The sequence below is a fragment of the Chiloscyllium plagiosum genome, unplaced genomic scaffold (genome assembly GCF_037043375.1).
Source record: "Chiloscyllium plagiosum isolate Xiang-an unplaced genomic scaffold, Cpla_swu_hap1 HiC_scaffold_47, whole genome shotgun sequence".
NCBI classification, from domain to species: Eukaryota; Metazoa; Chordata; class Chondrichthyes; order Orectolobiformes; family Hemiscylliidae; genus Chiloscyllium; species Chiloscyllium plagiosum.
Window position 1 is genome coordinate 17,290,316 of NW_028270185.1, and position 25,623 is coordinate 17,315,938.

Sequence of the window (25,623 nt, forward strand, 5' to 3'; positions counted from 1 at the left end):
CGGGCAAAAGCCCTTGCTCAAGAATTCCTGATGAAGGGCTTTTGCCCGAAACATCGATTTTCCTGCTGCTCGGATGCTGCCTGACCTGCTGTGCTTTTCCAGCACCACTCTATCGAATCTTGTCTAATTTTATACTCCATTCCCATGGCAGTAAAGGGAAACATTCCATTTGATTTCCCAATTAAGGTGGAGTTGCTTTTGTCAATATGCGTCAATCCAACCCCCACCCTTTCCAGCCGTCTTGAGCCAGTCTATCTGCATGTTAGTCGGAGGAACTATGTAAGAGGCTCCTTTGGGAGCCCTGTCTTATGTGTTACTGAGCCAGAGTAGTTTCAATACTCCTCAAAGATTGCAGACTGCATGCACGCAAACTTTATTGCCACATATTTACAGAGAAGGGAACACTCCCTTACACTCGCTTAGAGTCATAGTGTCATACAGCAGGGAAACAGGTCCTTCGGCCCAACTCATCCATGCCAAGCAGGGGTCCTAAACTGAACCAGTCCCATTTGTTGGCTTCTATCCCCCTTTTAGAGGCCCCTGAGCTGGTTATCCATTTATGGGGCATTGTCTAACATACTCCGACTGGGAACCCTCCAACCACAGGGGATGAACTTGGACTTCACCAGTTTCTTCATCCCCCCTCCCCCCACCTTGTCTCAGCCGAATCCCTCCAGCCCGGCACCGCCTTCCTGACCTGCAGTCTTCTTCTTGACCTCTCCGCCTCCATCCTACTCCGACCTATCACCCTCACCTTGACCTCTTTCCACCTATCACATTTCCAACGCCCCTCCTCCAAGTCCCTCCTCCCTACCTTTTATCTTCTCCTGCTGAACACTCTCTGCTCATTCCTGAAGAAGGGCATGTGCCCGAAACGTCGAATCTTCTGTTCCCTAGATGCTGCCTGACCTGCTGTGCTGTTCCAGCAATAAAGTTTCAGCTAACATACTCCATGCCCATTTAAGGGTGGTGACAGGTTCCTGCGGTGGACCCCCCCCAGTCATGTGGAGATCTGCCAGCTCATGCCGTGAGGAGAGTGAGAGGTCACCTTCAAGTGAAACCACCCTTCGAAAAAGTTATACGTGTGAATAAGAGCCAAAGATAATAGGGACCTAAACCAAAGGATTTCATTCACGTTAAATGATAAAACCATTAAGCTAGAAACACAGCCAAGTGATCCCAAAATCATAGAATCCCTACAGTTCAGAAACAGGCCATTTGGCCCATCAAATCTCTGAAAGGCATCTCCCCAGTTGCTGCATTTCCCATGGCTAACCCATCTAGCCTGCACCACCCTGGCCACTGCATGACTAATCTATCTAACCGACACATCTTTGGATTGTGGGAGGAAACCTGAGTGAATCCATACAGACACAGGGCGAATGTGCAAATTCCACACAGATGATCGCCTGAGGCTGGCATTGAACCTAGGTCCCAGGCGCTGTGAGGCAGCATTGCTGACCACTGAGCAACCGTGCTGAATCATTGGATCAGATCAAAGCTTTACCACATTCAGAGATGAGCAATGTTCCCTCTGAAGGTTATTTGGATAAACATGTGGATGAAAATGGAACAGTGTAAGATAGATAGGTTTCAGATTAGTTTCACAGGTTGGCACAACATCGAGGGCTGAAGGGCCTCTACTGCGCTGTAATGTTCTATGTTCTATTTGCTGGGCATTTTTTTTGTGTGTGTTTTTTTGTTCTCTGAACCAGACCTGTGCGATACCTTGCAGGCTGCTGCACAATTATACATCCCATCAACTCAGCAGGAACATTACTCATAAATGACAGTGAACAATCAGACAATTACCACAGGAGCAGGTCCCACAAACATCCCCATCTTCAAAGATGGTGAAGCCCTGGCAGTGAGTACAAAAGAAATATCATAACAACATAAGAAATTGGAACAGGACTAGGCTATTCAACCTTTCCAGCCTGTTCTGTCAGTCAGTCCAGTCATGGGTGATCTGATCAGGGCCTGCATTTCACTTTCCTGCCAATTTCCATAATCGATTAGCTGCTCATTCAAAAACCTGTCCATCTAAGACTGGATGACTCAATGAGCCATTTACTCAACCTGCTCTCGATTGAAGAGAATTCCACAGGCTAAAAGTCCTCAAAGAGAAGAAATTCCTCTACATCCCTGACTTAACTGGTAGACACTTTATTTAAACAGCTCCTAATTCTCAATTCTTCCAAGAGGGGAGACATCCAATAGATTTGGGTGAGGATATAGGAGGCATAGTAGCAGGTTTGCAAATGACATTAAAATTGGTGCTGGAATGGACAGTGAGGATGGTTCTCTAAGATTACAAAGGGATCTTGATCAATTGGGTCAATGGGCTGAGGAGTGGCAGATGGAGCTTAATTTGGTTAAATGCGAGGTGTGCTAGTAAGTGGGACTAGATTAATTTAGGATATCTGATTGGCATGGACGAGTTGGACTGAAAGGTCTGTTTCCGTGCTGTGCATCTCTGTGACTCTCGGACCCTGTTGCATTTTGGTAAAACAAACAAGGGCATACTTGTACAATTAATGGTTGGGCCCTGGGTGGTGTTGAGTGAGTGGGAAGTGCAGAGGTTCATAGATCAGGAGGATGAGATGCGTTGAGGGAAGATGACAGCGATTAGAGCATGAGTCTTGGTGGGAGGTGTGTGCACTGGCTGACTTTGAGAGAATGTGGGCTGGCTCCTTAAGGAGTGCCAAAGGGCATAGACTTTCTTAAGGTGCACACTTCAGCTGACCATGGACCTGCCTGTGATCTGGGGTTAAAATTGTAGCTGGGTACAAGAGACCAGAGTCAAGAGAATTGTTCTCCTCTCCACCCCAAGCTGCAGGTCTCTGTCTGCGAGCTGGAGGGCCAACTTTCTCCTATCTCAGCCATTTCCTTTGGTCTCAAGATACACTTGGAATTGATGGTTCTTGCCTCACAACCTTTGATATGAGAGCAACTGAGGTTTAAGATGCTGCCCAAAGTGTCAGATGGACCTCGCCAACATGGAACACTTCACAAGACTGGAATCCCTATAGTGGGCAGAAAGAGGCCATTCAGCCCATCCAAGTTTGCATCAACCCTCCAAAGAGCATCCCACACAGACCCACCTCATCCTGTCCCAGCAACCCCACATTTAGCATGGCCGATCTACCTAACCTGCACTACTTTGGACTGTGAGAGGAAACCAGAGCACCCAGCAGAAACACGGGAAAAATGTGCAAACTCCACCCAGATGGGTGCCCACTGAGTGGAGTCAAACCTGGGTCCTTGGCAGTGTGAGGTAGCAGTGCTAACCCCTGAGCCATCAACAAATTTGTCAAAATACAGATTTTGTCATCATTCAAATCATTCATATAACATTGTAACTACTTGAAGCCCCAGCAGTGATATCAGTACTGTTCTACATTTTAAAGTTAGCCAACCTGAAAATAAATCATTTATTCTAACTCTCTGTTGCGTTTTAGTCAGCCAATCCTTTATTGATGCTGATGGATCTCCCCTAAAAGCATGAGTTCTTATCTTGTGGAGTAACCTTTTATAGAGCAACTTATTAAATGCCTTTTGGACATCCAAACAAACTATATCTAAAGGCTTTCCTTTATCCACGTTGTTTGTTACTTCTTTGAAGAACTAAAATAAATTTGTCAAACATGGCTTCCCTTTCACAAAACCATGTAGACGCTGCCTGATTGCTTTGCCATTTTCTATAAGCCCCGCTACCTAAACCAGAGCAGGCATGAATGGTCTCCTGGAACAATTCTGTAGTAAATAATCAATTCTGGGACTTTCTCAGTGGTGGATGTGACCTCCAGTTTCCAGCTTTCCATCATTCTCCTTTCTTGAAGGGACGTGCTATCTTCTGTGGCCCGCCCAATCCATTAGGACCTTTCTACAATTGATGGAATTTTGAAAGATTACAATCAGGATGGTATTGGGCCACAAGAAAGAGACTTTGTGGAGTGCCTCAGAGATGGATTCTTAGAGCAGCTGGTGCTGGAGCCGACCAGGGAGAAGGCAATTCTGGATCTGGTATTGTGTAACGAACCAGAATTGGTCAGAGACCTCGAAGTGAAGGAGCCATTGGGAAGTAGTGACCATAATACAATAAGCTTCAATCTGCAATTTGAGAGGGAGAGGGTACAGTCGGAAGCGACAGTACTTCTGTTCAATAAAGGGAACTATGGAGCTATGAGGGAGGAGCTGGCCAAAGTTCAATGGTGCAATACCTTAGCAGAGTTGACCGTGGAGGAACAATGGCGGATATTTCTGTGTATAATGCAGAAGTTGCAGGATCAGTTCATTCCTAAAAGGAAGAAAGATCCCAGAAGGAGACATGGGCGGCCGTGGCTGACGAGGGAAGTAAAGAAATATATAAAGTTAAAAGAGAAAAAGTATAACATAGCTAAGATAAGTGGGAAAACTGAGAACTGGGAAGCTTTTAAAGAGCAACAGAGGATTACTAAGAAGGAAATACGCAGAGGAAAAATGAGGTACGAAGGTAAACTGGCCAAGAATATTAAGGAGGATAGTAAAAGCTTTTTTAGGTATGTGCAAGGCAAAAAAATGGTTAGGACAAAAATTGGGCCCTTGAAGACAGAAACAGGGGAATATATTACTAGGAACAAAGAAATGGCAGAGGAATTAAATGGGTACTTCAGATCTGTGTTCACTTGGGAAGACACAAGCAATCTCCCTGAGGTAACAGTGGCTGAAGGACCTGAACTTAAGGGAATTTATATTTGCCAGGATTTGGTGTTGGAGAAGCTGTTAGGTCTGAAGGTTGATAAGTCTCTGGGGCCTGATGGTCTGCATCCCAGGGTACTGAAGGAGGTGGCTCGGGAAATCGTGGATGCATTGGTGATTATTTTCCAGAGTTCAATAGATTCGGGGTCGGTTCCTGAGGATTGGAGGGTGGCTAATGTTATACCACTTTTTAAGAAAGGTGGGCGAGAGAAAGCAGGTAATTATAGACCAGTTAGTCTGACCTCAGTGGTGGGCAAGTTGCTGGAGTCTATTATAAAGGATGAAATTACTGCACATCTGGATAGTAGTAACAGGATAGGACAGAGTCAGCATGGATTTATGAAGGGGAAATCATGCTTGACTAATCTTCTTGAATTTTTTGAGGATGTAACTATGAAGTTGGATGAGGGAAATCCAGTAGATGTAGTGTACCTGGACTTTCAGAAAGCTTTTGATAAAGTCCCACACAGGAGGTTAGTGAGTAAAATTAGGGTGCATAGTATTGGGGGCAAAGTACTAGATTGGATTGAAAATTGGTTGGCTAATAGGAAACAAAGGGTAGTGATAAATGGCTCCATTTCAGAATGGCAGGCAGTGACCAGTGTGGTACCGCAGGGATCCGTGCTGGGACCACAGCTTTTTACAATATATGTTAATGATATAGAAGATGGTATCAGCAATAACATTAGCAAATTTGCTGATGATACAAAGCTGGGTGGCAGGGTGAAAAGTGATGAGGATGTTAGGAGATTACAGGGTGACCTGGACAAGTTAGGTGAGTGGGCAGATGCATGGCAGATGCAGTTTAATGTGGATAAATGTATGGTTATCCACTTTGGTAGCAAGAACAGGAAGGCAGACTACTACCTCAATGGAATCAATTTATGTAAAGGGGCAGTACATCTGGGATCTGGGTGTTCTTGTACACCAGTCAATGAAGGCAAGCAGGCAGGTACAGCAGGTAGTGAAGAAGGCTAATAGCATGCTGGCCTTCATAACAAGAGGAATTGAGTATAGAAGCAAAGAGGTTCTTCTGCAGCTGTACAGGGCCCTGGTGAGACCACACCTGGAGTACTGTGTGCAGTTCTGGTCTCCAAATTTGAGAAAAGACATTCTGGCTATTGAGGGAGTGCAGCGTAGGTTCACGAGATCAATTCCTGGAATGGCAGGATTACCTTACACTGAAAGACTGAAGCGACTGGATTTATATACCCTTGAGTTTCGAAGATTGAGAGGGGATCTGATTGAGACGTATAAGATTATGAAAGGATTGGACACTCTGGCAGTAGGAAACATATTTCCACTGATGGGTGAGTGCCGAACCAGAGGACACAGCTTAAAAATAAGGGGTAGACCATTTAGGACAGAGCTCAGGAGAAACTTCTTCACCCAGAGAGTGGTGGCTGTGTGGAATGCTCTGCCCCAGAGGGCAGTGGAGGCCCACACTCTGGATTCATTTAAGAAGGAGTTGGATAGAGCTCTCAAAGATAGTGGAATCAAGGGTTATGGAGATAAGGCAGGAACAGGATACTGATTAGGAATGATCAACCATGATTATATTGAATGGCGGTGCAGGCTCGAAGGGCTGAATGGCCTACTCCTGCACCTATTGTCTATTGTCTATTGTCTAACCAACGCTTCTACCGTCTCTACAGCCACTTCTTTTACATCACACAACATTAGTTATCGGGTTCAAGGGACCTGTCAGCCTTTAACATCATGAATTACCTGGGTGCATTAGCCCTCTTGATCTACTGATTGTGTTAAGTTCCTCCCTCCCTTTAAATGCCCCTCAAACTATATTAAGAAGATAGCTTAGACCCTAATACTTTCTTATTTTAAGGGCATTAGGTTCCAGATGCAATTTGACTGATCAAACGACCAGGCTTGAAGTAAAACATACTTTATTCAAACACTATAGTTAAAATGCAACAAAAGAAAGAAGAAATTGGAATAACTTAACACTATTGGAAAACTTATCAGAATAACGAATTAGATTAGATTAGATTACTTACATTGTGGAAACAGGCCCTTCGGCCCAACAAGTCCACACCGACCCGCCGAAGCGTAACCCACCCATTCCCGTACATTTACCCCTTTACCTAACACTACAGGCAATTTAGCGTGGCCAATTCACCTGACCTGCACATCTTTGGACTGTGGGAGGAAACCGGAGCACCCGGAGGAAACCCACGCAGACACGGGGAGAATGTGCAAACTCCACACAGTCGCCTGAGTCGGGAATTGAACCCGGGTCTCTGGCGCTGTGAGGCAGCAGTGCTAACCACTGTGCCACCGTGCCGCCCACTAATTATTTAACTACTAAACAGTAACTGTTCCAATACAGTAACATCGCATAAACACACCCTTGGCAAAGGCAAATTCAGTAACATAGATTGTCTCACAGGCAAAACATCAAGAGAAAACTCCAAGAGAAAATTCTGAGGCGGAGAGAGAGAGAGTAGCAGGGAAAGATGTACAGCAGCTTCCAAACTCAGCTTCAAGACCCCAGCAACCGCTACTGAAAAACAAAAACTAAAACTAGAGGGCAACATGGTGGCTCAGTGGTTAGCACTGCAGCCTCATAGCACCAGGAACCTGGGTTTGATCCTAGCCTTGGCTGACTGTCTGTGTGAAGTTTGCACATTCTCCCTGCGTCTGCGTGGATTTCCTCCAGGTGCTCCACCTTCCTCCCACAATCCAAAAGACGTGCAGGTCAGGCGGATTGGCCATGCTAAATTGCCTCTTAGTGTTTGGTGCGTTAGTCAGAGGGAGATGGGTTTGGGTGGGTTGCTGTTTGGAGGGTCAGTGTGGACTTGTTGGGCCGAAGGGCCTGTTTCCACACTGTAGGGAATCTAATCTAAAAATCCTGGTTCTGTGGGAGCTGGACCTCACCCATCCAGGCTGCTTCTATTGTTCCAACTTTTTAAAAATCCAATGGCCTCGTAAGCTGTTTACTTTATCGGATGCAAGTAAGCAGCTCTGTACCTCATTATAAAACCTCTGTTCAAATATTTAAAAAAAGGATAATATACCCTTCTTAAAGCCATGGTAATGTCACACGTTTTCATCTTGATTTTTGACCATTCTTGAATTTTTTTTGTCTCCTATAAAGTTTAATGCAAAATACTTCTTTAAAGTCTCGGGTTGGCTTGTTTGTTTCTTATTATTCATTCCTCAGTCTCACCACCTCACTTTAGCCATTCTTTTCCATGTTAGATACAGAAATGAAATAATTGCACAGAGATCAGGTCCCATCACCAAGTTATCTTTTGTTCACTAGTGCACAGTACACTGGCAATGGCCAGCCAGCTCAGAGTCAATTCTCAACTGAGGAGATGCACAAAGGAAAGTGCAGACACTGAAAACCATAGCGCAAGAACTGAGCCCTGCCACAAAATTCACCAGTGGCCTTGCTGGAAAGAAACCAAAAAGAATAGCACACAGGCTACAACCAGCCGGTGAAACCACAGTTCCCTGGTGAGAACTGCAGTACAACAGTAACACGCTAACTGTGAAGATCAGCCATCAGGTCTCAAAACAGAACCCATAGTAACAAACTGGCAGTGGCCAGCCAGCTCAGAGTCAGTCCTCAACTGAGGAGATACCAATCTCTTAGTTATATTTTTTTCTGAGGAGATTTTAATCTTCTGCTAATATTTTTTTTCTGAGGAGATGCTAATATCCTAGCTATATTTTTTTCTGGAGAGATTCTAATCTGGTTAAATTTTTTTCTGAGGAGGTACCAATTTTCTGGTTATTTTTTTTCTGAGGAGATTCTAATCTCCTGGTTATATTTTTTTCTGGGGAGTTTCTAATCTGGTAAAAAAAATTTCTGAGGAGATGCTAATTTTCTGGTTATATTTTTTTCTGAAGAGATTTTAATCTTCTGCTAATATTTTTTTCTGAGGAGATTCTAATGTCCTGGTTATTTCTTTTCTGAGGAGATTCTAATCTCCTGGTTATATTATTTTCTGAAGAGATTTTAATCTTCTGGTTATATTTTTTTTCTGAGGAGATTCTAATCTTCTAATTATTTTCTTAAATTTTTTTTTGTTTCTTCTGGTTATACCTTTCTGAGCAGTGGTGGTGGTGGCTGCTTGTGCAGCTGAATACAGCTTTAGTGAAAAGAAAGACATTCAGAAACACAAAAACAAAGAAAGAGAAAAGCAAATGTCTCCTTGTTCAAGAGAAGTCTGGAAATGTGTTGCTGGAGAAGCGCAGCAGGTCAGGCAGCATCTAGGGAACAGGAGAATCGACGTTTCGGGCATTAGCCCTGATTCCTGAAGAAGGGCTAATGCCCGAAACGTCGATTCTCCTGTTCCCTGGATGCTGCCTGACCTGCTGCGCTTCTCCAGCAACACATTTCCATCTCTGATCTCCAGCATCTGCAGACCTCATTTTCTCTTCAAGAGAAGTCTGCTCCAGCAGGACACTGGCTGTGGCCAGCCAGCTCGGAGTCAGTCGCCTGAACTGAAAAGATTCTAATCTCCTCGTTCTATATTTTTTTAAATTTTTTTTCTTCTGGTTATATTGGTCAGCCAAGGCTGTCCTGATTGGCCCAGGTTAACAACCCTAATCAAGTACTACATAGCTAACAAGGTCAACCTGATCCCAATCGTTACAGAAATTTTAATTGACTGCTGTAATATTTCTTTATTGTTCTCTCTCGAGTTCTATTTTCTCCCTCTTTATTAGTTTTGATCATCTTTTGCCAGTTTTTAAAATGTTCCCAATCTTCTGGACTTCCACTAAATTTCACAGCATTGTATTTCTTTCAATTAAGTCCCATCCTTAAGTTTGTTAGTAAATGGCATATCATTCTCATATGGTCCTTCTTTCTCAAGGTAATTTCTTAAATTATAATTTATTAAATATTCCCACAGAGTCTGCCACTGTTATTCTGTTATTGTTCCAATTAATCTATTTTGCCATTTCATTTCCCTCAACTTTGTTTACATACTCCAATAATTACCTTTATTTATATTAAAAACCCCAGTTTCAGACCCACGTTTCTCACCCTCCAATTGAATGTGAAATTCTATCATGTTGTGATCAATTTCACCAACAATTTTCTTTACCTTGAGGTTTACAGTCATACTAAACGTAAGATAAAGTCTAGATTAGAGTGGTGCTGGAAAAGCACAGCAGGTCAGTCAGCATCCAAGGAGCAGGAAAAATGATGCTTCGGGCAAAAGCCCTTAATCAGGAATCACTTCTGCCTAAGTATAAGATAACCTATTCTCTGGTTAGTTTCAGGATGCGCTGTTTGAAGAAATCCTCCGAAAGATAGTCTCTGAACTAATCTTCCAGGCTATTTTTACTAATTTGATTTGTCCAATTTATGTGAAGATGAAAATGATGATTATAATCATTTCAAAACCTTCTTGATGTATACTTGGCCCTAAAGTGCTTCTTCTCTCAGGGGTCTCATTTCCAAGAATGATTTTATGTCCAATGCTATTTCTGATTTGAGTTTGATCCTTTGAGTGAGACAATTTCTCACTCTGGTATTGCTATCATCCTTTATTAACAGAGCTACATTGTCTCCTGTTCCTTTCTCCAAATTGTCAAAACTCCTTGAATATTGAAGTCATACTCAATCTGGAACCAAGTCTCTATAATGGTTTTTCATACCACACTCAGTTTTGTTTTTAAGAAACATAGAATCCCTACAATGTGGAAACAGGCCCTTCAGCCCAACACGTCCACACTGACCCTCCATAGAGTAATTCATCCAGACCCATCCCCCTACCCTATATTTACCCCTAACCTACACATTTCTGAATACTATGGGACAATTTAGCACGGAAATTCACTTAACGTGCACATCTTTGGACTGTGGGAGAAAACCCACACAGACACGGGGAGAATGTGCAAACTCCACACAGACAGTCGCCCGAGGTTGGAATCGAGCCTGGAACCCTAGGGCTGTGAGGCAACAGTGCTAGCCACTGAGCCACCATGCTACCCCTGTCTGTCATGATTTGGAGATGCTGGTGTTGGACTGGAGTTTACAAAGTTAAAAATCACACAACACCAGGTTATAGTCCAACAGGTTTAAGTGGAAGCACTAGCTTTCGGTGCACCGCTCCTTCATCACCTGATGAAGGAGCGTTGCTCCGAAAGCTAGTGCTTCCAATTAAACCTGTTGGACTATAACCTGGTGTTGTGTGATTTTTAACCCCTGTCTGTGATATCAAGCCATCTAGTTTATTATGAACCATGAGTACAATCAGATACAGAGCCTTTAATTCTGTCTATTTAATGACTTTTGCCTACACTGACTTTGTTTCATGCTGCATTTTTATATTCATATGTTCTATCCCTTCCTATCGCTGTCTTGTTGTTGTTGTTATCCAGGTCACATTCCTGCACTATTCCTTTGTCCGGTCTCGATGAATTCCCGAATCGCCCACAAACTGTCTCCCCCCACTATTCAATTTGAAGCCCTTTGTCCAGTTATTCTGATTCACCCAGTCAATGGTCCAAGCAGAGTTCAGGTAAAGGCTGCCTCAGTCGTACAGCTCCCTCTTTCTCCAGTATGTGTACAAGTGCACTGTGAATTCAAACCCATTTTACCCGCACCAATCTTTGAGACTTGCATCCAGCACTCTCTCACACAGTGCTAATTTTCTTGTGGTGTGGATAGTATTGAGTGATTCTGCTTTTGAATTTAGCCGCTAGCTGCCCATATTGTCGAAGCAGAATCTCTTTAAGTTTTGCACCAACGTCATTGGTACCTAATGGGCTGCAACAACGAAAGGCACGGTGGCTCAGCGATTAGCACTGCTGCCTCACAGCGCCAGGGACCCAGGTTCAATTCCCACCTTGGGAAACTGACTGGGTGGTTTTTGCACATTCTCTCTGTACTCCCAGACTCCAAAGACGTGCAGATTAGGTGAATTGACCACACTGAATTGCCCATAGTGTTAGGTGTAGTGGAATGGGTCTGGGTGGGTTGCTCTTCAGAGGGTCGGTGTGGGTTTTATTGGGCTGAAGGGCCTGTTTCCACACTGCAAGGGATCTAATCTAATCTTTTCCTTCCTATTCCAAGTTTCATTACAGTCTCAAACAGATGTTCTGGAATCAGACTGGCAATAGAGTCATAGAGTCATACAGCACGGAAACAGACCCTTCAGCCCAACCAGTCCATGTCGACCATAATCCCAAACTGAACTAGTCCCACCTGCCTGCTCATGGCACATAGCCCTCCAAACTTTTCTTATTCATGGACTTATTCAAATGTTTTTTAAATGTTGTAACTGTACCCACATCCACCACTTTCTCTGGCAGTTCATTCTGCACAGGAACCACTTCAATTCAATTCTCTCTGGGTAAAAAATTGCCCCTTGTGTCTTTTTTAAGTCTTTCTCCTTGCCCCTTAAAAATACTCCCCCTAGTTTTGAAATCTCCTTGCACAGAGAAAAGACACCTGCCACTCACCTTATCTATGCCCCTCATGATTTTATAAGCCTCTATAAGGAGGATGAGCTGAGATTAGTTCACGGGTCAGCAAAACATCGAGGGCCGAAGGGCCTGTTCTGCACTGTATTATTCTATGTTCTATAAGGTTACCTCTCAACCTCCTATGCTCCAGGGAAAACTACCAACTTTTTTTTTGCTCAAACCCTCCTTTCCTGGCAATATCCTGGTAAATTTTTTCTGAACCCTGCCCAGTTTAATATACTGCCTTGTACAACCTCAGCATAACGTCACAACTCCTATACTCAGAGGTCTGAGCAAGGAAGGCAATTGTGCTCAACACCTTCTTAACCACCATGTCTACCTGTGAAACAAATTTCAAAGATTTATGTATCTGAACCCCTAGCTCTCTCTGTTCTACAACACTACCCAAGGCCCTAGTTTTAATTGTATAAGTCTTGCCTTGGGTTGTTTTACTAAAATGGAATACCTCCCATTTAACCAAATTAAATCCATCTGCCACTCCTCAGCCCATTAACCCAATTGAACAAGATCTCTTTGTATCTTAGAGAACCTTCTTCACTGTCCACTATACCATCAACCTTGGTGACATCTGTAACCATTCTTTCTATAATTCTCATCTAAATCATTTGTATAGATATATAATTTATATTGATATAGATTACACAGACACTCCCACATACTACAGCTGCTAAGCATCAACTGTACTGCCACTTTTGTTCTGTTTCATTTCACCAGTTAGGTTTCAATTAATTCATCTTGCAAATACCAGATTAAACAGCTGGGCCAATCTGAAGAGAGAGAGAGAAAATAAAAAATAAATTTATCAGCTACCCATCCACTTAAGGTCTCCCCCAGACTTCTGTTCTTGGCTCTTATGAACTCTATCTCCCTCTTTCGGACAACTTGTGTATGTTAAAGGCCATTCAGTACCTCTGCCTTCAAATGCTCTCACTTCATAGAATCATTGAATCCCTACAGTGGGGGAGCAGGCCATTCAGCCCACTGAGTCCATACCGACCCTCTGAAGAACATTCCACCCACCCCCTACCCTATCCCTGTAACCCTGTATTTCTCCATGTCTAATCCACCTAGCCTGCACATCCCTGGACACTGTGGACAATTTAGCCAATCCACCCGAACCTGAGTATCTTTGCATTATGAAATATCGAGAGTTAAGCATTTGACCTCTGCACTCAGACAAGCTGCTTCCCGCTTTGTGAGTCTACTTTCATAGAATCACAATGTCATACAGTACAGAAGGGGGCTTTTGGCCCACTGAGTCTGTACTGCCCAAAATATACTATTCCCAACATTATTCCCACTTTTCCACTCTTTATATTCACTGAAATCCAAATGGCCTGAGTCAGCCATTGACAACCATTTCTAACAATACATTTAGTCATCTAAAAGGGCCCTCTTGTGGTACAGTGAGAGTGTCCTTACCCCTCAGACTGGGAGAACGAGATTCAAAGTCCTACTTCCTCCAGGAGGTGTGTAATAATATCTGTACAGTCCCAAAGAGATCAACGGTTGGGTTAGAAAAAGAAGCTTTATTAACTAATTGTAGTGTTCTTCTTATTGCAGAACTTGATTGTTCCTGATTAACACTGCCGTTTATTGCAACAGTTAATTAAATTGATCAAGGCAAACTTAACTAGATTTTAGAAACAGCTCTACATCTTAAAATTGTTTTCATTTACCAAAGGCCTCGAGTTAAGCACCAGGCCTTGCTGCAGTTAGAAACAGCACCTTCATTCTACTAAGCTGCAGTCTGACGTGTTGAGTAGATGACCCATCTTGGATTCCCACTGAGATCTCCACCACCACAGGAACCAATCTTCAGCTAAATCGATTCATCACACACACAGTATCTAGAAGCAGAGTATCCTGGACACTGCCAAAGTTCTATACCTGACCACATCCAGAATGAGCTGCACTCCCAACAAACTGTTCAATTGCACAGAAGCAGTGTCATCCCACCTGCTACCGTGTAAAATGGCCCAGTTATTGGAATGTCCACAAACCTAATCCAGCCAATTAATGTGCCACCACTCTATTCTTCACCATAACCAAAGTGGCAGAAAGTCCCATCGGTGGTGCCATCATGTGGCACTTCCTCAGTAATAATTTCTTGGATGATTGTGTGCAGTTCTGGGTGCCACGTTTTAGGAAAGATGTGAATGCATTGGAGAGAATGCAGAAACAATTTACTAGAATGGTTTCTGGAATGAGAAGCTTCAGTTCTGAGGATAAACTAAAGACATTGGGGCTGCTCTTATACAGCCATCGAGTCATAGAGTCACATAGAATGGAAACAGACCCTTTGGTCCAACCAGTCATAGAGTCGTACAACACAGAAAAAGACCCTTCAGTCAACTAGTCTAAGCCAAGCATGTTCCTAAACTAAACTAGTCCCACTTGCCTACATGTGGCCTATATCCCTCCAAACCTTTCCTATTCATGTACTTATCCAAATGTCTTTTAAATGTTGTAATTGGACCCACATCCATCAATTCCTCGGGAAGTTCATTCCACACGCAAACCACCCTCTGTGTAAAATATTTACCCCTCATGTCTTTTTTAAATCTGTCCCTTCTAACCTTAAGAATGTGCCCCCGGTCTTAAAATCCCACATCCTTGGGAAAAGACAATTACCATTAACCCTATCTATACCCATCATTATTTATAAATCTTTCTAATGTCGTCTCTCAAACTCCTAGGTTTCAGCGACAAATGTCCCAGAGGGCAGTTCAGAGTCAACCATGTTGCTGTGGATCTGAAGTTACATATAGGCCAGAACAGATGGGACGGCTGTTTGCCTCCCTAAAGGGCATTAGTGAACCAAATGAGCTTTTCCTGACAATCAACAACAGACTAGTAGTCATCATTAGATTCTTAATCCCAGATTTAACGTCTACCATCTGTCTTAGCAGGATACAAACCCAGACATTACCTGGGTCTCTGAATTAACAGGACCAAGCAATAAGATCACCAAACCATCACCTCCCCTTTGTTTATTGTTGGTGTTTCTTAGCAGAGTGGCCTAGTCCCAGCCATCTTCAGCTGCTTTATCAATGGCAATCCCTCCACTGCAATGATAGAATTGGGGAAATGTTTGCAACAGCAAGACCTGGACAGCAGTTAGCTTGAGCAACAGCATTGATGTGCAAAGGGATCTTGGGGTTCAAGTCCATAGCTCCTTGAAAGTCACCATGCAAGTAGATAAGTGGTAAAAGAAGGCGTATGGCATGCTTGCCTTTATTGGTTGGGGAATTGAGTACAAGAGTCAGGATGACAAGTTGCAGCTTTGTAAGACTTTGGTTAAGCCACACTTAAGTGTTGCGTTCAGTTCTGGTCGCCACATTACAGGAAGGATGTGGAGGTTCTGGAGAGGGTGCAGAAGAGGCTTACTAGGGTGCTGCCTGGATTAGAGGGTATAAGCTATAAGGAGAGGCTAGAAAAATGTGGGTTGTTTTCTCGGGAGGCTGAGGGGAGACTTGACAGAAGCCTATACAATTATGTGAAGTACAGATAAGGTTGATGGTCAGAATCTTGTTCCCAGAGTTGAAATGTCTCAAACTTGAGGGCATGTATTTAAGGTGAGGGGGGGAAGTTCTAAGGAGATGTGAGGGGCAAGTCTTTTATACAGAGAGTGGTGGGAGTCTGGAGCACACTACTGAGGGTGGGGGTCGAGGCTGATACAATAGGGGTGTTTAAGAGATTTTGAGATAAGCACATGACTATGCAAGGGTTGGAGGGATATGGACCAAGGGCAGGCAGAAGGGATTAATTTAATTTGGTGTCATGTTCAGCACAACATTGTGGGCCGAAGGGCCTGATCCTGTGCTGTACAGTTTTATATTCTGCGTTCTAACACTGAATCTGCCATTATCAACATCTTCAGGGTTACCTATGGTCAAGGGTTGACTGGACCAGCATATTAATAGTGTAACTGCAAGAACAAGTCAGAAAGTGAATAATTTGCAGCAAGTGACTATCCTCTTATTCTTCACAAGTCAGGAGGGTGAGGGAATACTCCCCACTTGCCCCTGGATGGGGGCAGCTCCAACAACACTCAAGAAGCTCGACACCACCCAGGCCACAGCAGTCCGCATGCTTGGCACCACATCCACCACCTTCAACATCCACACCCTCCACCACCAATAGCAGTAGTGTGTACCATCCACAAGATGTGGAGGTGCCAGTACTGGACTGGGGTGAACAAAGTTAAAAGTCACAAGTTATAGTCCAACAGATTGATTTGGAAATACAAGCTTTCGGAGTGCTGCTCCCTTTTAAAGACTCGAGGTTATTGTGTTTGCCTTTGCAGCTGCATCAATTCATTTCTGTAGGCCAGTGGCTTAAGAAAGAGCAAGAATTATTTCTTTATTAACATTATTTCTTTATTTTTCCACTTTTATGTAAAAAAGACTGTAGAAAGGAACTTTTTAACTTATTTCTTTATTTCTGCAACTAAGATTTTGTACCTCAGATGGTGCCGTGTGTGGCAACAGTGTACACTGTTCTCATACTCCTGGATCCCACACTTGAATATATGTCAAATTAAAACCTAAATCCAGATCTAAAGCTAAATCATCAATCTGATTTAGAAATCCTGAACTTATAGTTCATTATACCTGAAACTTTGTACCTGGCATCATAACAGAAACGTGAGTGACTTCAGCATTTACCAAATTGGGATTTTAAGCGTTAATGTGTCAGCTGGAATTAACTCTCAAGGGACGACGAGGTCTCTGCATGCTCGTGCGCTTCCAGCGAGAGAAATGGGTTCAAATAAATACATGAGTTGTGTGACCCTGGAGTGTGTCCAAGTTGAACAAACAATGGGACTTCTCATTTTCATTCTGACATAAATTACAATCAAAGAGGATGTTTTATTTGACTTAGACCTATCCTGATTAATGGCAAAGACCAAAGATGACTGGAGGTAGGACAAATTACAAATAAGCAAATCATCTATTTCACTGAAAGCCTTTCAAATTAAATTCCAGGGACCTCATTTTGAAGGAACAGAAGAGAGTTTGGATTTTGTGAACTCACAGTCTGAGTCATGTGTGGTCAGAGTATCAGTGCAGAAATCCCAGGATTAAACTTCGATGGGAAACATGTTATCTTGTAATTATGTGACACATCCAGCTTCCTCCCTGTCTTAGGCCTGACTGTCAATTTGCATCCTCAACGGTATTGGAAACCCACCTGTGAGCACGAAAACAGACCCTTCGGTCCAACTTGTCCATGCTGTCCAGATATCCAAAATTAATCTAGTCCCGTTTGCCAGCACTTGGCCCATATCTCTGTAAATCTTTCCTATTCATATACCCATCCAGATGGTTTTTAAATGTTGTATTTGTACCAGCCTCCACCACTTCCTGTGGCAGCTCATTCCATACACCCAACACCCTCTGCAAGAAAGAAATTACCCTTTCAGTCCCATTTAGATGTTTTCCCTCTCACCTGATCCCCATGCCCCTACCTGGGGAGAAAGACCTTTGCCTGTTCACCCTAGTCATGTCCCTCATGATTTTATAAACCTCTATAAGGTCACCCCTCAGTCTCCAGTGCTCTGGATATAACAGGCCCAGCCTCTAAATGGACACAATGGGCCAAAAGACCTTTTCCCATGCAGTAATAAATCATAGAATCCCTATAGTGTGGAGACAGGCCCTTTGGCCCAACAAGTCCACATCAACACTCTGAAGAGTAACCCACCAAACCCCTATCCTATGTTTACCCCTTACTAATGCACTTAACTACTCATCCCTGAACACTACAGGCAACTTAGCACATCCAATTCACCTAACCTGCACATCTTTGAACTGTGGGAGGAAACCCACTCAGACAATGTTCAAACTCCACACAGACAGTCGCCTGAGGCTAGAATTAAACCCAGGTCCCTGTGAGGCATCTGTGCTAACCACTGAGCCACCGTGCCACCCCTAACTTTGCAACTTTTCCCTGCTCTTTTAAGATTCTCTTTAAAATCTACCTCTTTGTCACAGTATTTGATCACCATGTCTTCCTAGTCTCTTATATTCCTTTGGGAAGAACTCTTGGCCTTGTGCTACCTTGAAAGTTAAATGCTACAGCTCATTTTGGAACGGAAGGTATGGGGAATATTTTGTCTGTATGTGTGTTAATCTTTCATGGGATGCGGGCATCGCTGCCAAAGCCAGGCCCATCCCTCAAATGCCCAAGGCAGGATTGACTGGTACGAGAAGTCATAGTTTGAAGATATTAGGAGGAAGGTATAAAGGAGACGTCAGAGGTAGGTTCTTTACACAGAGAGTTGTGAGTGCATGGAATGTGTTGCCAGCTGTGGTGGTGGAAGCGAAGTCATTGGGAATATTTAAGCGACTGCTGGACATGCACATGGATAGCAGTGAGTTGAGGAGTGCGTAGGTTAAATTACTCTATTTTACATTAGGATTAAACCACGGCACAACATCGTGGGCCAAAGGGCCTGTTCTGTGCTGTACTTGTCTATGTTCTATGTTCTAAATGCCCCTGGACTGAGTGGCTTGCTCGGACATTTCAGAGGGCACTTCAGAATCACCCACATTGCTGCGGGTTTGGAATCACATGTAGACCAAACCGAATAGGTACAGCAGATCTCCTTCCCTGATGGTGTTTTAATGACAATTGATAGCAGTTTCATGGTCAGCATTAATGTGACCCGTTTCCAATTCCATAATCTTGTTAATTACATGGATATTTCACTCATGCCTACTGAGGGATTTGTACCTATGTCCTTAGATAATTAGCTGAAGCCCCTGGATTATGAATCCAGTGAGAATGCAACTCAGTTGAAACTTTATTGCTGGAACAGCACAGCAGGTCAGGCAGCATCCAGGGAACAGGAGATTCGACGTTTCGGGCACAGGCCCTTCTTCAGGAATGAGCAGAGAGTGTTCAGCAGGAGAAGATAAAAGGTAGGGAGGAGGGACTTGGAGGAGGGGCGTTGGAAATGTGATAGGTGGAAAGAGGTCAAGGTGAGGGTGATAGGTCGGAGTAGGATGGAGGCGGAGAGGTCAAGAAGAAGACTGCAGGTCAGGAAGGCGGTGCCGGGCTGGAGGGATCCGGCTGAGACAAGGTGGGGGGAGGGGGGATGAAGAAACTGGTGAAGTCCAAGTTCATCCCCTGCGGTTGGAGGGTTCCCAGTCGGAAGATAAGACGCTCCTCCTCCGACCGTCGGGTTGTTGTGGTTTGGCGGTGGATGAGTCCAATGACCTGCATATCCTCGGTGGAGTGGGAGGGGGAGTTGAAATGCTGTGCTACAGGTTGGTTGGGTTGGTTCGTCTGGGTGTCCCAGAGGTGTTCTCTGAATCGCTCCGCAAGTAGGCGGCCTGTCTCCCCAATATAGAGGAGGCCACACCGGCTGCAGCGGATGCAGTAGATGATGTGGATGGAGGTGCAGGTGAATCTGTGGCGGATATGGAAGTTTCCTTTGGGGCCTTGGAGAGAAGTGAGGGGGGAGGTGTGGGCGCAAGTGTTGCACCTCCTGCGGTTGCAAGGGACCGCAATTTCCCCCCCGACGTGGTCGACGGTGCCCTCCACCGCATCTCCTCCACTTCCCGCTCCTCCGCCCTTGAGCCCCACCCCTCCAACCGCCACCAGGACAGAACCCCACTGGTCCTCACCTACCACCCCACCAATCTCCATGTACAGCGCATCATCCGCCGTCACTTCCGCCACCTCCAAACAGACCCCAGCACCAAGGATATATTTCCCTCCCCTCCCCTATCAGCTTTCCGTAGAGACCACTCCCTCCGCGACTCCCTTGTCAGATCCACACCCCCACCGACCCAACCTCCACTCCCGGCACCTTCCCTTGCAACCGCAGGAGGTGCAACACTTGCGCCCACACCTCCCCCCTCACTTCTCTCCAAGGCCCCAAAGGAAACTTCCATATCCGCCACAGATTCACCTGCACCTCCACCCACATCATCTACTGCATCCGCTGCAGCCGGTGTGGCCTCCTCTATATTGGGGAGACAGGCCGCCTACTTGCGGAGCGATTCAGAGAGCACCTCTGGGCCACCCGGACGAACCAACCCAATCACCCTGTAGCACAGCATTTCAACTCCCCCTCCCACTCCACCGAGGATATGCAGGTCATTGGACTCATCCACCGCCAAACCACAACAACCCGACGGTCGGAGGAGGAGCGTCTTATCTTCCGACTGGGAACCCTCCAACCGCAGGGGATGAACTTGGACTTCACCAGTTTCTTCATCCCCCCTCCCCCCACCTTGTCTCAGCCGGATCCCTCCAGCCCGGCACCGCCTTCCTGACCTGCAGTCTTCTTCTTGACCTCTCCGCCTCCATCCTACTCCGACCTATCACCCTCACCTTGACCTCTTTCCACCTATCACATTTCCAACGCCCCTCCTCCAAGTCCTTCCTCCCTACCTTTTATCTTCTCCTGCTGAACACTCTCTGCTCATTCCTGAAGAAGGGCCTGTGCCCGAAACGTCGAATCTCCTGTTCCCTGGATGCTGCCTGACCTGCTGTGCTGTTCCAGCAATAAAGTTTCAACTTTGATCTCCAGCATCTGCAGACCTCACTTTCTCCTCGAGAATGCAACTCACCCCACTGCCCCCTCCATTCCCCCCACCGCCCCTGATGCAAGTCAATATGATGCTGAATATCCCTTTCATTGAGACTTGCAGCAGGGATGGCTCAGTGGTAAGCACTGCTTTGGCTGATGGTCTGTGTGGAGTTTGCACTTTTTCCCCATGTCTGTGTGGGTTTCCTCTGGGTCCTCCAGTTTCCTTCCACAGCCCAAGGATGGTGTATACTTGGAAGCATGAGGGTGGATCTAATTGAAACTTACTGAACAGCCTGGACAGGGGGGATGTTGGGATGACGTTTTCATGGGTAGGGGAGACTAGGGCCTGAGGGCACAGCCTTAGTTTAAAGAGAAATTTAGAATGGAAATTAAGAGAAGCTTCTTCAGCCAAAGAGTGGTGAATCTATGGAATTCATTGCCATAGATGGCTGTGGAGGCCAGGTCATTGAATACATTTAAGACTGAGATAGATAGGTTCTTGAGTATCAAGGGGATCAAGGGTTACAGGGAGAATGGGGTTGAGCAACTTATCAGCCATGATTGAATGCCAGAGCAGATTCGATGGGCTGAATGGCCTAATTTCTGCTCCTATGTCTTAAGGTCTTATAGGTTAAGTGGATTGGCCAAGCTAAATTGCCCATAGTGTCCAGGGATGTTCAGGCTAGATGGGTGAGCCATGGGAAATGCAGGATTTTACGATAGGGATGTACGTCTGGGTGAGATGCTCAGTGTAGACTCAATGGCCACATGGCCTGCTTCCACACTGTAGGGATTGGATAGGCACATTGCATTGTAGCTGTGAGGCATAACACATCAGTTTTAATATTCTCCCTGGTTTATGTTTCTCTCCCTACAGCATGTTTTACAGTATCCTGACATTATTAATAATTTCCGGCCTATCCTGCGCTGAAGAGACCACTGAACGTGGAGGGGCTCCCGGCGCAGTTCCGTCTCCGGGGAAAGGTCACCGTGGTGACGCGGGCCGGCCACGCAAGGCGAAGGACAAGGAAGCCATCTTGGATTCGAACCAAGCGCTGATCGTCACAGAGCGCCGGAACGTGCGGCGGGATTGGTGCAAGTCCCACCCGCTCACCCAGACGCTGAAGGAGGAGGGCTGCATCAGCCGCACCGTGATCAACCGCTTCTGCTACGGCCAGTGCAACTCGTTCTACATCCCGAGCCACGAGCACGGCGGGGAGCCCTTCCGCTCCTGCTCCTTCTGCAAGCCCAAGAAGTTCAACAGCGTCACCGTCACCTTCAACTGCCCCAGCCTCCGGCCTCCATCGAAACGCAGAAGGATCCAACTGGTGAAGGATTGCCGCTGCATCTCCATAGACTTGGATTAAAGGGGGCGGGGGGGGGTCGGAGCGGGGTTGGGGGAGTCTGGGGGCGGTGGGCGGTGTCGTTTTCTAAAGGGGTTGGGGGTGGTGCACGGGGATGGGGTGGAGAGCTGGGAGGGGAGCGGAGGGTAGGAGTCATCGGAAAGCTTGCTGTCTGTTTTCAGAATAGCACTTTACAAACCTGGGGCTGTTGGCGCAGCGGCGGGCGGGGAGTAAAAGCCGAGATGGGTCGGAGCACCACCCTGCACACATTGGCAACTGTGTAAAGACATCCCGTTAACTTATGTCAATGTTAAATCCGTGTCGAAAAGAGTCTAGTAAGCGTTTCTTGCCAGCGTGTTGATGTGCCATGGAAGGATTGCCATTGGTAGGTCAAAGAGAGAGAGAGAGACAAGTCATTCTAAGATATGTATTTATGATTGAAAAGCAAACTTTTTTTTTAACAGTCGAGTTGGTCCTATCAAGCTACGTCTGAGCGTTCTCTCCAGCTTCCCTGTGAAGGACTCCAGAGCACTTGCTCAAGACCTGCTGAACATACGCTGAGTTCAATTTCACACCATGCTTTTAACCTTTTGCGAACGTGCGGCTCTATATTGTCCTTCTGATGCTGTGAGGGGATTGCTGTGCTGTCATTTGAGATCATAAATAGTTAATAAATGCAAACTACTTATTTTCGAAGTGAGGATGTCCTGTCCATGCCTTCGATGGGATTCGCTATGGTCTCAGCGCGCAACTCTTGAATTGGAGGCTTGTTTTATTCTTAGGCCCGGGAAGATAAACGTCCGCTTAAATGACTCCGGTCCATTGCAGGGTTTTTACTGGATGCGACGGGTGGCCAGTCTGACTAATGGGCACCCCTTATTTTTAAACAGTGACCCCCAGTTGTACATTCTCCCACAAGCAGGGACATAATTTCCACAACCACCCCATCAGTATGGAAGCAGGCCATTTGAAACAGAGATGGGGAGAATAATTTTCTCTCAGATGGCTGTGAGTCTTCGGATATGCCTTCCTCAAAAGGCAGTGGATGCCGGATCTTTAAATATTATTAAGGCAGAGGGAGAGAGATTCTTGATGACCGAGGGGTGAAAGATCATCAAGGGATGTGCAGGAATGTAGAGTCGAGGTTAAAATCAGACCAGCCACGATCTAATTGAATGGCGCAGCAGGTTTGAAAGGCCAAGCTGTCTCCTCTTATTCCCTGTTTGTATGTTCGTGTTAGTCAGACTGGCCATTTAGCCCATCAAGTCCACACTGACCCTTCAAAGCACATCCCTCCTCATTCCCCATGCATTTCTCATGGCTAATCCCCCCAGGTTGCATACCTCTGGATGCATGGCCAGTCCACCTAACTGCACATCTTTTGACTGTGGGAGGAGACCACAACACCTGAAGGAAACCCATAGGGAGAACATACAAACTCCACACGGATAGGCCAAGGTCAGGTTGTGAAGTATATTCAAAGCTGAGTTAGATTTTTAATTGGCAAGGGAATCGATAGTCAGGGGGGAATTGCAGGAGAAGTGGAGATGAGGATTATCAGATCGGCCACAATCTCATCGAATGGCAGAGCCGACCAAGCGGGCTGAATGGCCTACCATTGCTCCTACATCTCATCATCTTATGGCCGAAGAGGTAAAAACAGAAAGGATATCATCCGGCGAATTGTTCCTCAATTGTCTGCTGTCCGAAAAACAAGTACCGAAACAGAAAAACAAGGTAGTATCGCTGCGCATTCGAAGGTACAAGGTTATGGCTCCAGTCCCTACGGAGGTGTGGGTTTGTGTCACATTCCTTCTGAGAAAAAGTTATGCTGCATTGTGGATGATTCAGTGGTTAGCACTGCTGCCTCACAGCACCAGGGACCTGGGTTCGATTCCAGCCTCGGGCGACAGTCTGTGTGAAGTTTGCACATTCTCCCCGTGTCTGTGAGGGTTCCCTCTGGGTGCTTCGGTTTCCTCCCACAATCCAAAGATGTGCAGGTCAGGGTGGATTGGCCATGCTACATTGCCCATAGTGTCCAGGGATGCATAAGCTAGGTGGATTAGCCATGGGGCTTGCAGGGGGATAGGGTGGGTTTCTCTTTGGAGGGTCAGTGTGAACGCATGGGGCCAAATGGCCTGTTTCTACATTATAGAGATGTCATGGAAAGGACAAAAAAAACTGCAGATGTTGGAATCCAAAGTAGACAGGCAGGAGGTTGGGGGAACACAGCAAGGCAGGCAGTATCAGGAGGGTCAGGCAGGAGGCTGGGGGAACACAGCAAGGCAGGCAGCATCAGGAGGGACAGGCAGGAGGCTGGGGGAACACAGCAAGGCAGGCAGTGTCAGGAGGGACAGGCAGGAGGTTGGGGGAACACAGCAAGGCAGGCAGTATCAGGAGGGACAGGCAGGAGGCTGGGGGAACACAGCAAGGCAGGCAGCATCAGGAGGTGCAGAAGTCGATGCAACATTGAGTTTCTTAATTTCAAATAACCTCCCTTCCCAGCCGCCGACTCCCTTCCCAGCCCCTCCCCCTCCCTTCCACTCCTCCCAGCCACCAACCGGATTCATTCCTCCCATCGACCAACCAGGTTGTACCCTCTATCTGTCTTCACCTATCCCCACTTCACCACTCTGCCCCCGCCAGCCCCTTTATCTGCAGCTCACCCCGACACCAACCACCCCCCCCCCCAGTCCTGAAGATGGATTAACCTGAAACGTCGACTTCTCCACCTCCTGATGCTGCCTGCCTTGCTGTGTTCCCCCAGCCTCCTGCCTGTCCCTCCTGATGCTGCCTGCCTTGCTGTGTTCCCCCAGCCTCCTGTCTGTCCCTCCTGATGCTGCCTGCCTTGCTGTGTTCCACCAGCCTCCTGTCTGTCCCTCCTGATGCTGCCTGCCTTGCTGTGTTCCTCCAGCCTCCTGCCTGTCCCTCCTGATGCTGCCTGCCTTGCTGTGTTCCTCCAGCCTCCTGCCTGTCCCTCCTGACACTGCCTGCCTTGCTGTGTTCTCCCAGCCTCCTGACTGTCCCTCCTGATGCTGCCTGCCTTGCTGTGTTTCTCCAACCTCCTGCCTGTCCCTCCTGATGCTGCCTGCCTTGCTGTGTTCCCCCAGCCTCCTGCCTGTCCCTCCTGATGCTGCCTGGCTTGCTGTGTTCCTCCAGCCTCCTGCCTGTCCCCCCTGATACTGCCTGCCTTGCTGTGTTCTTCTAGCCTCCTGCCTGTCCCTCCTGATGCTGTCTGCCTTGCTGTGTTCCCCCAGCCTCCTGCCTGTCCCTCCTGATGCTGTCTGCCTTGCTGTGTTCCCCCAGCCTCTTACCTGTCCCTCCTGATGCTGCCTGCCTTGCTGTGTTCCCCCAGCCTCCTGCCTGTCCCTCCTGATGCTGCCTGCCTTGCTGTGTTCCCCCAGCCTCCTACCTGTCCCTCCTGATGCTGCCTGCCTTGCTGTGTTCCTCCAGCCTCCTGCCTGTCCCTCCTGATGCTGCCTGCCTTGCTGTGTTCCCCCAGCCTCCTACCTGTCCCTCCTG

The 25,623-nt window shown here is 46.3% G+C and overlaps 1 protein-coding gene across 1 annotated transcript in view; it reads left to right on the forward strand.

Annotated features, from left to right (window-relative positions):
• LOC122542950 (gremlin-1-like) overlaps positions 1–22,125 on the forward strand; it is a 114,170-nt gene extending 92,045 nt beyond the window's left edge. The window contains exon 2 of the mRNA XM_043681095.2: positions 21,636–22,125. Within this exon, the coding sequence (XP_043537030.1) occupies positions 21,637–22,125 (489 nt within the window). The 5' untranslated portion in view covers position 21,636. The remainder of the gene's footprint in view (positions 1–21,635) is intronic.
• Positions 22,126–25,623: the final 3,498 nt, after the last annotated feature.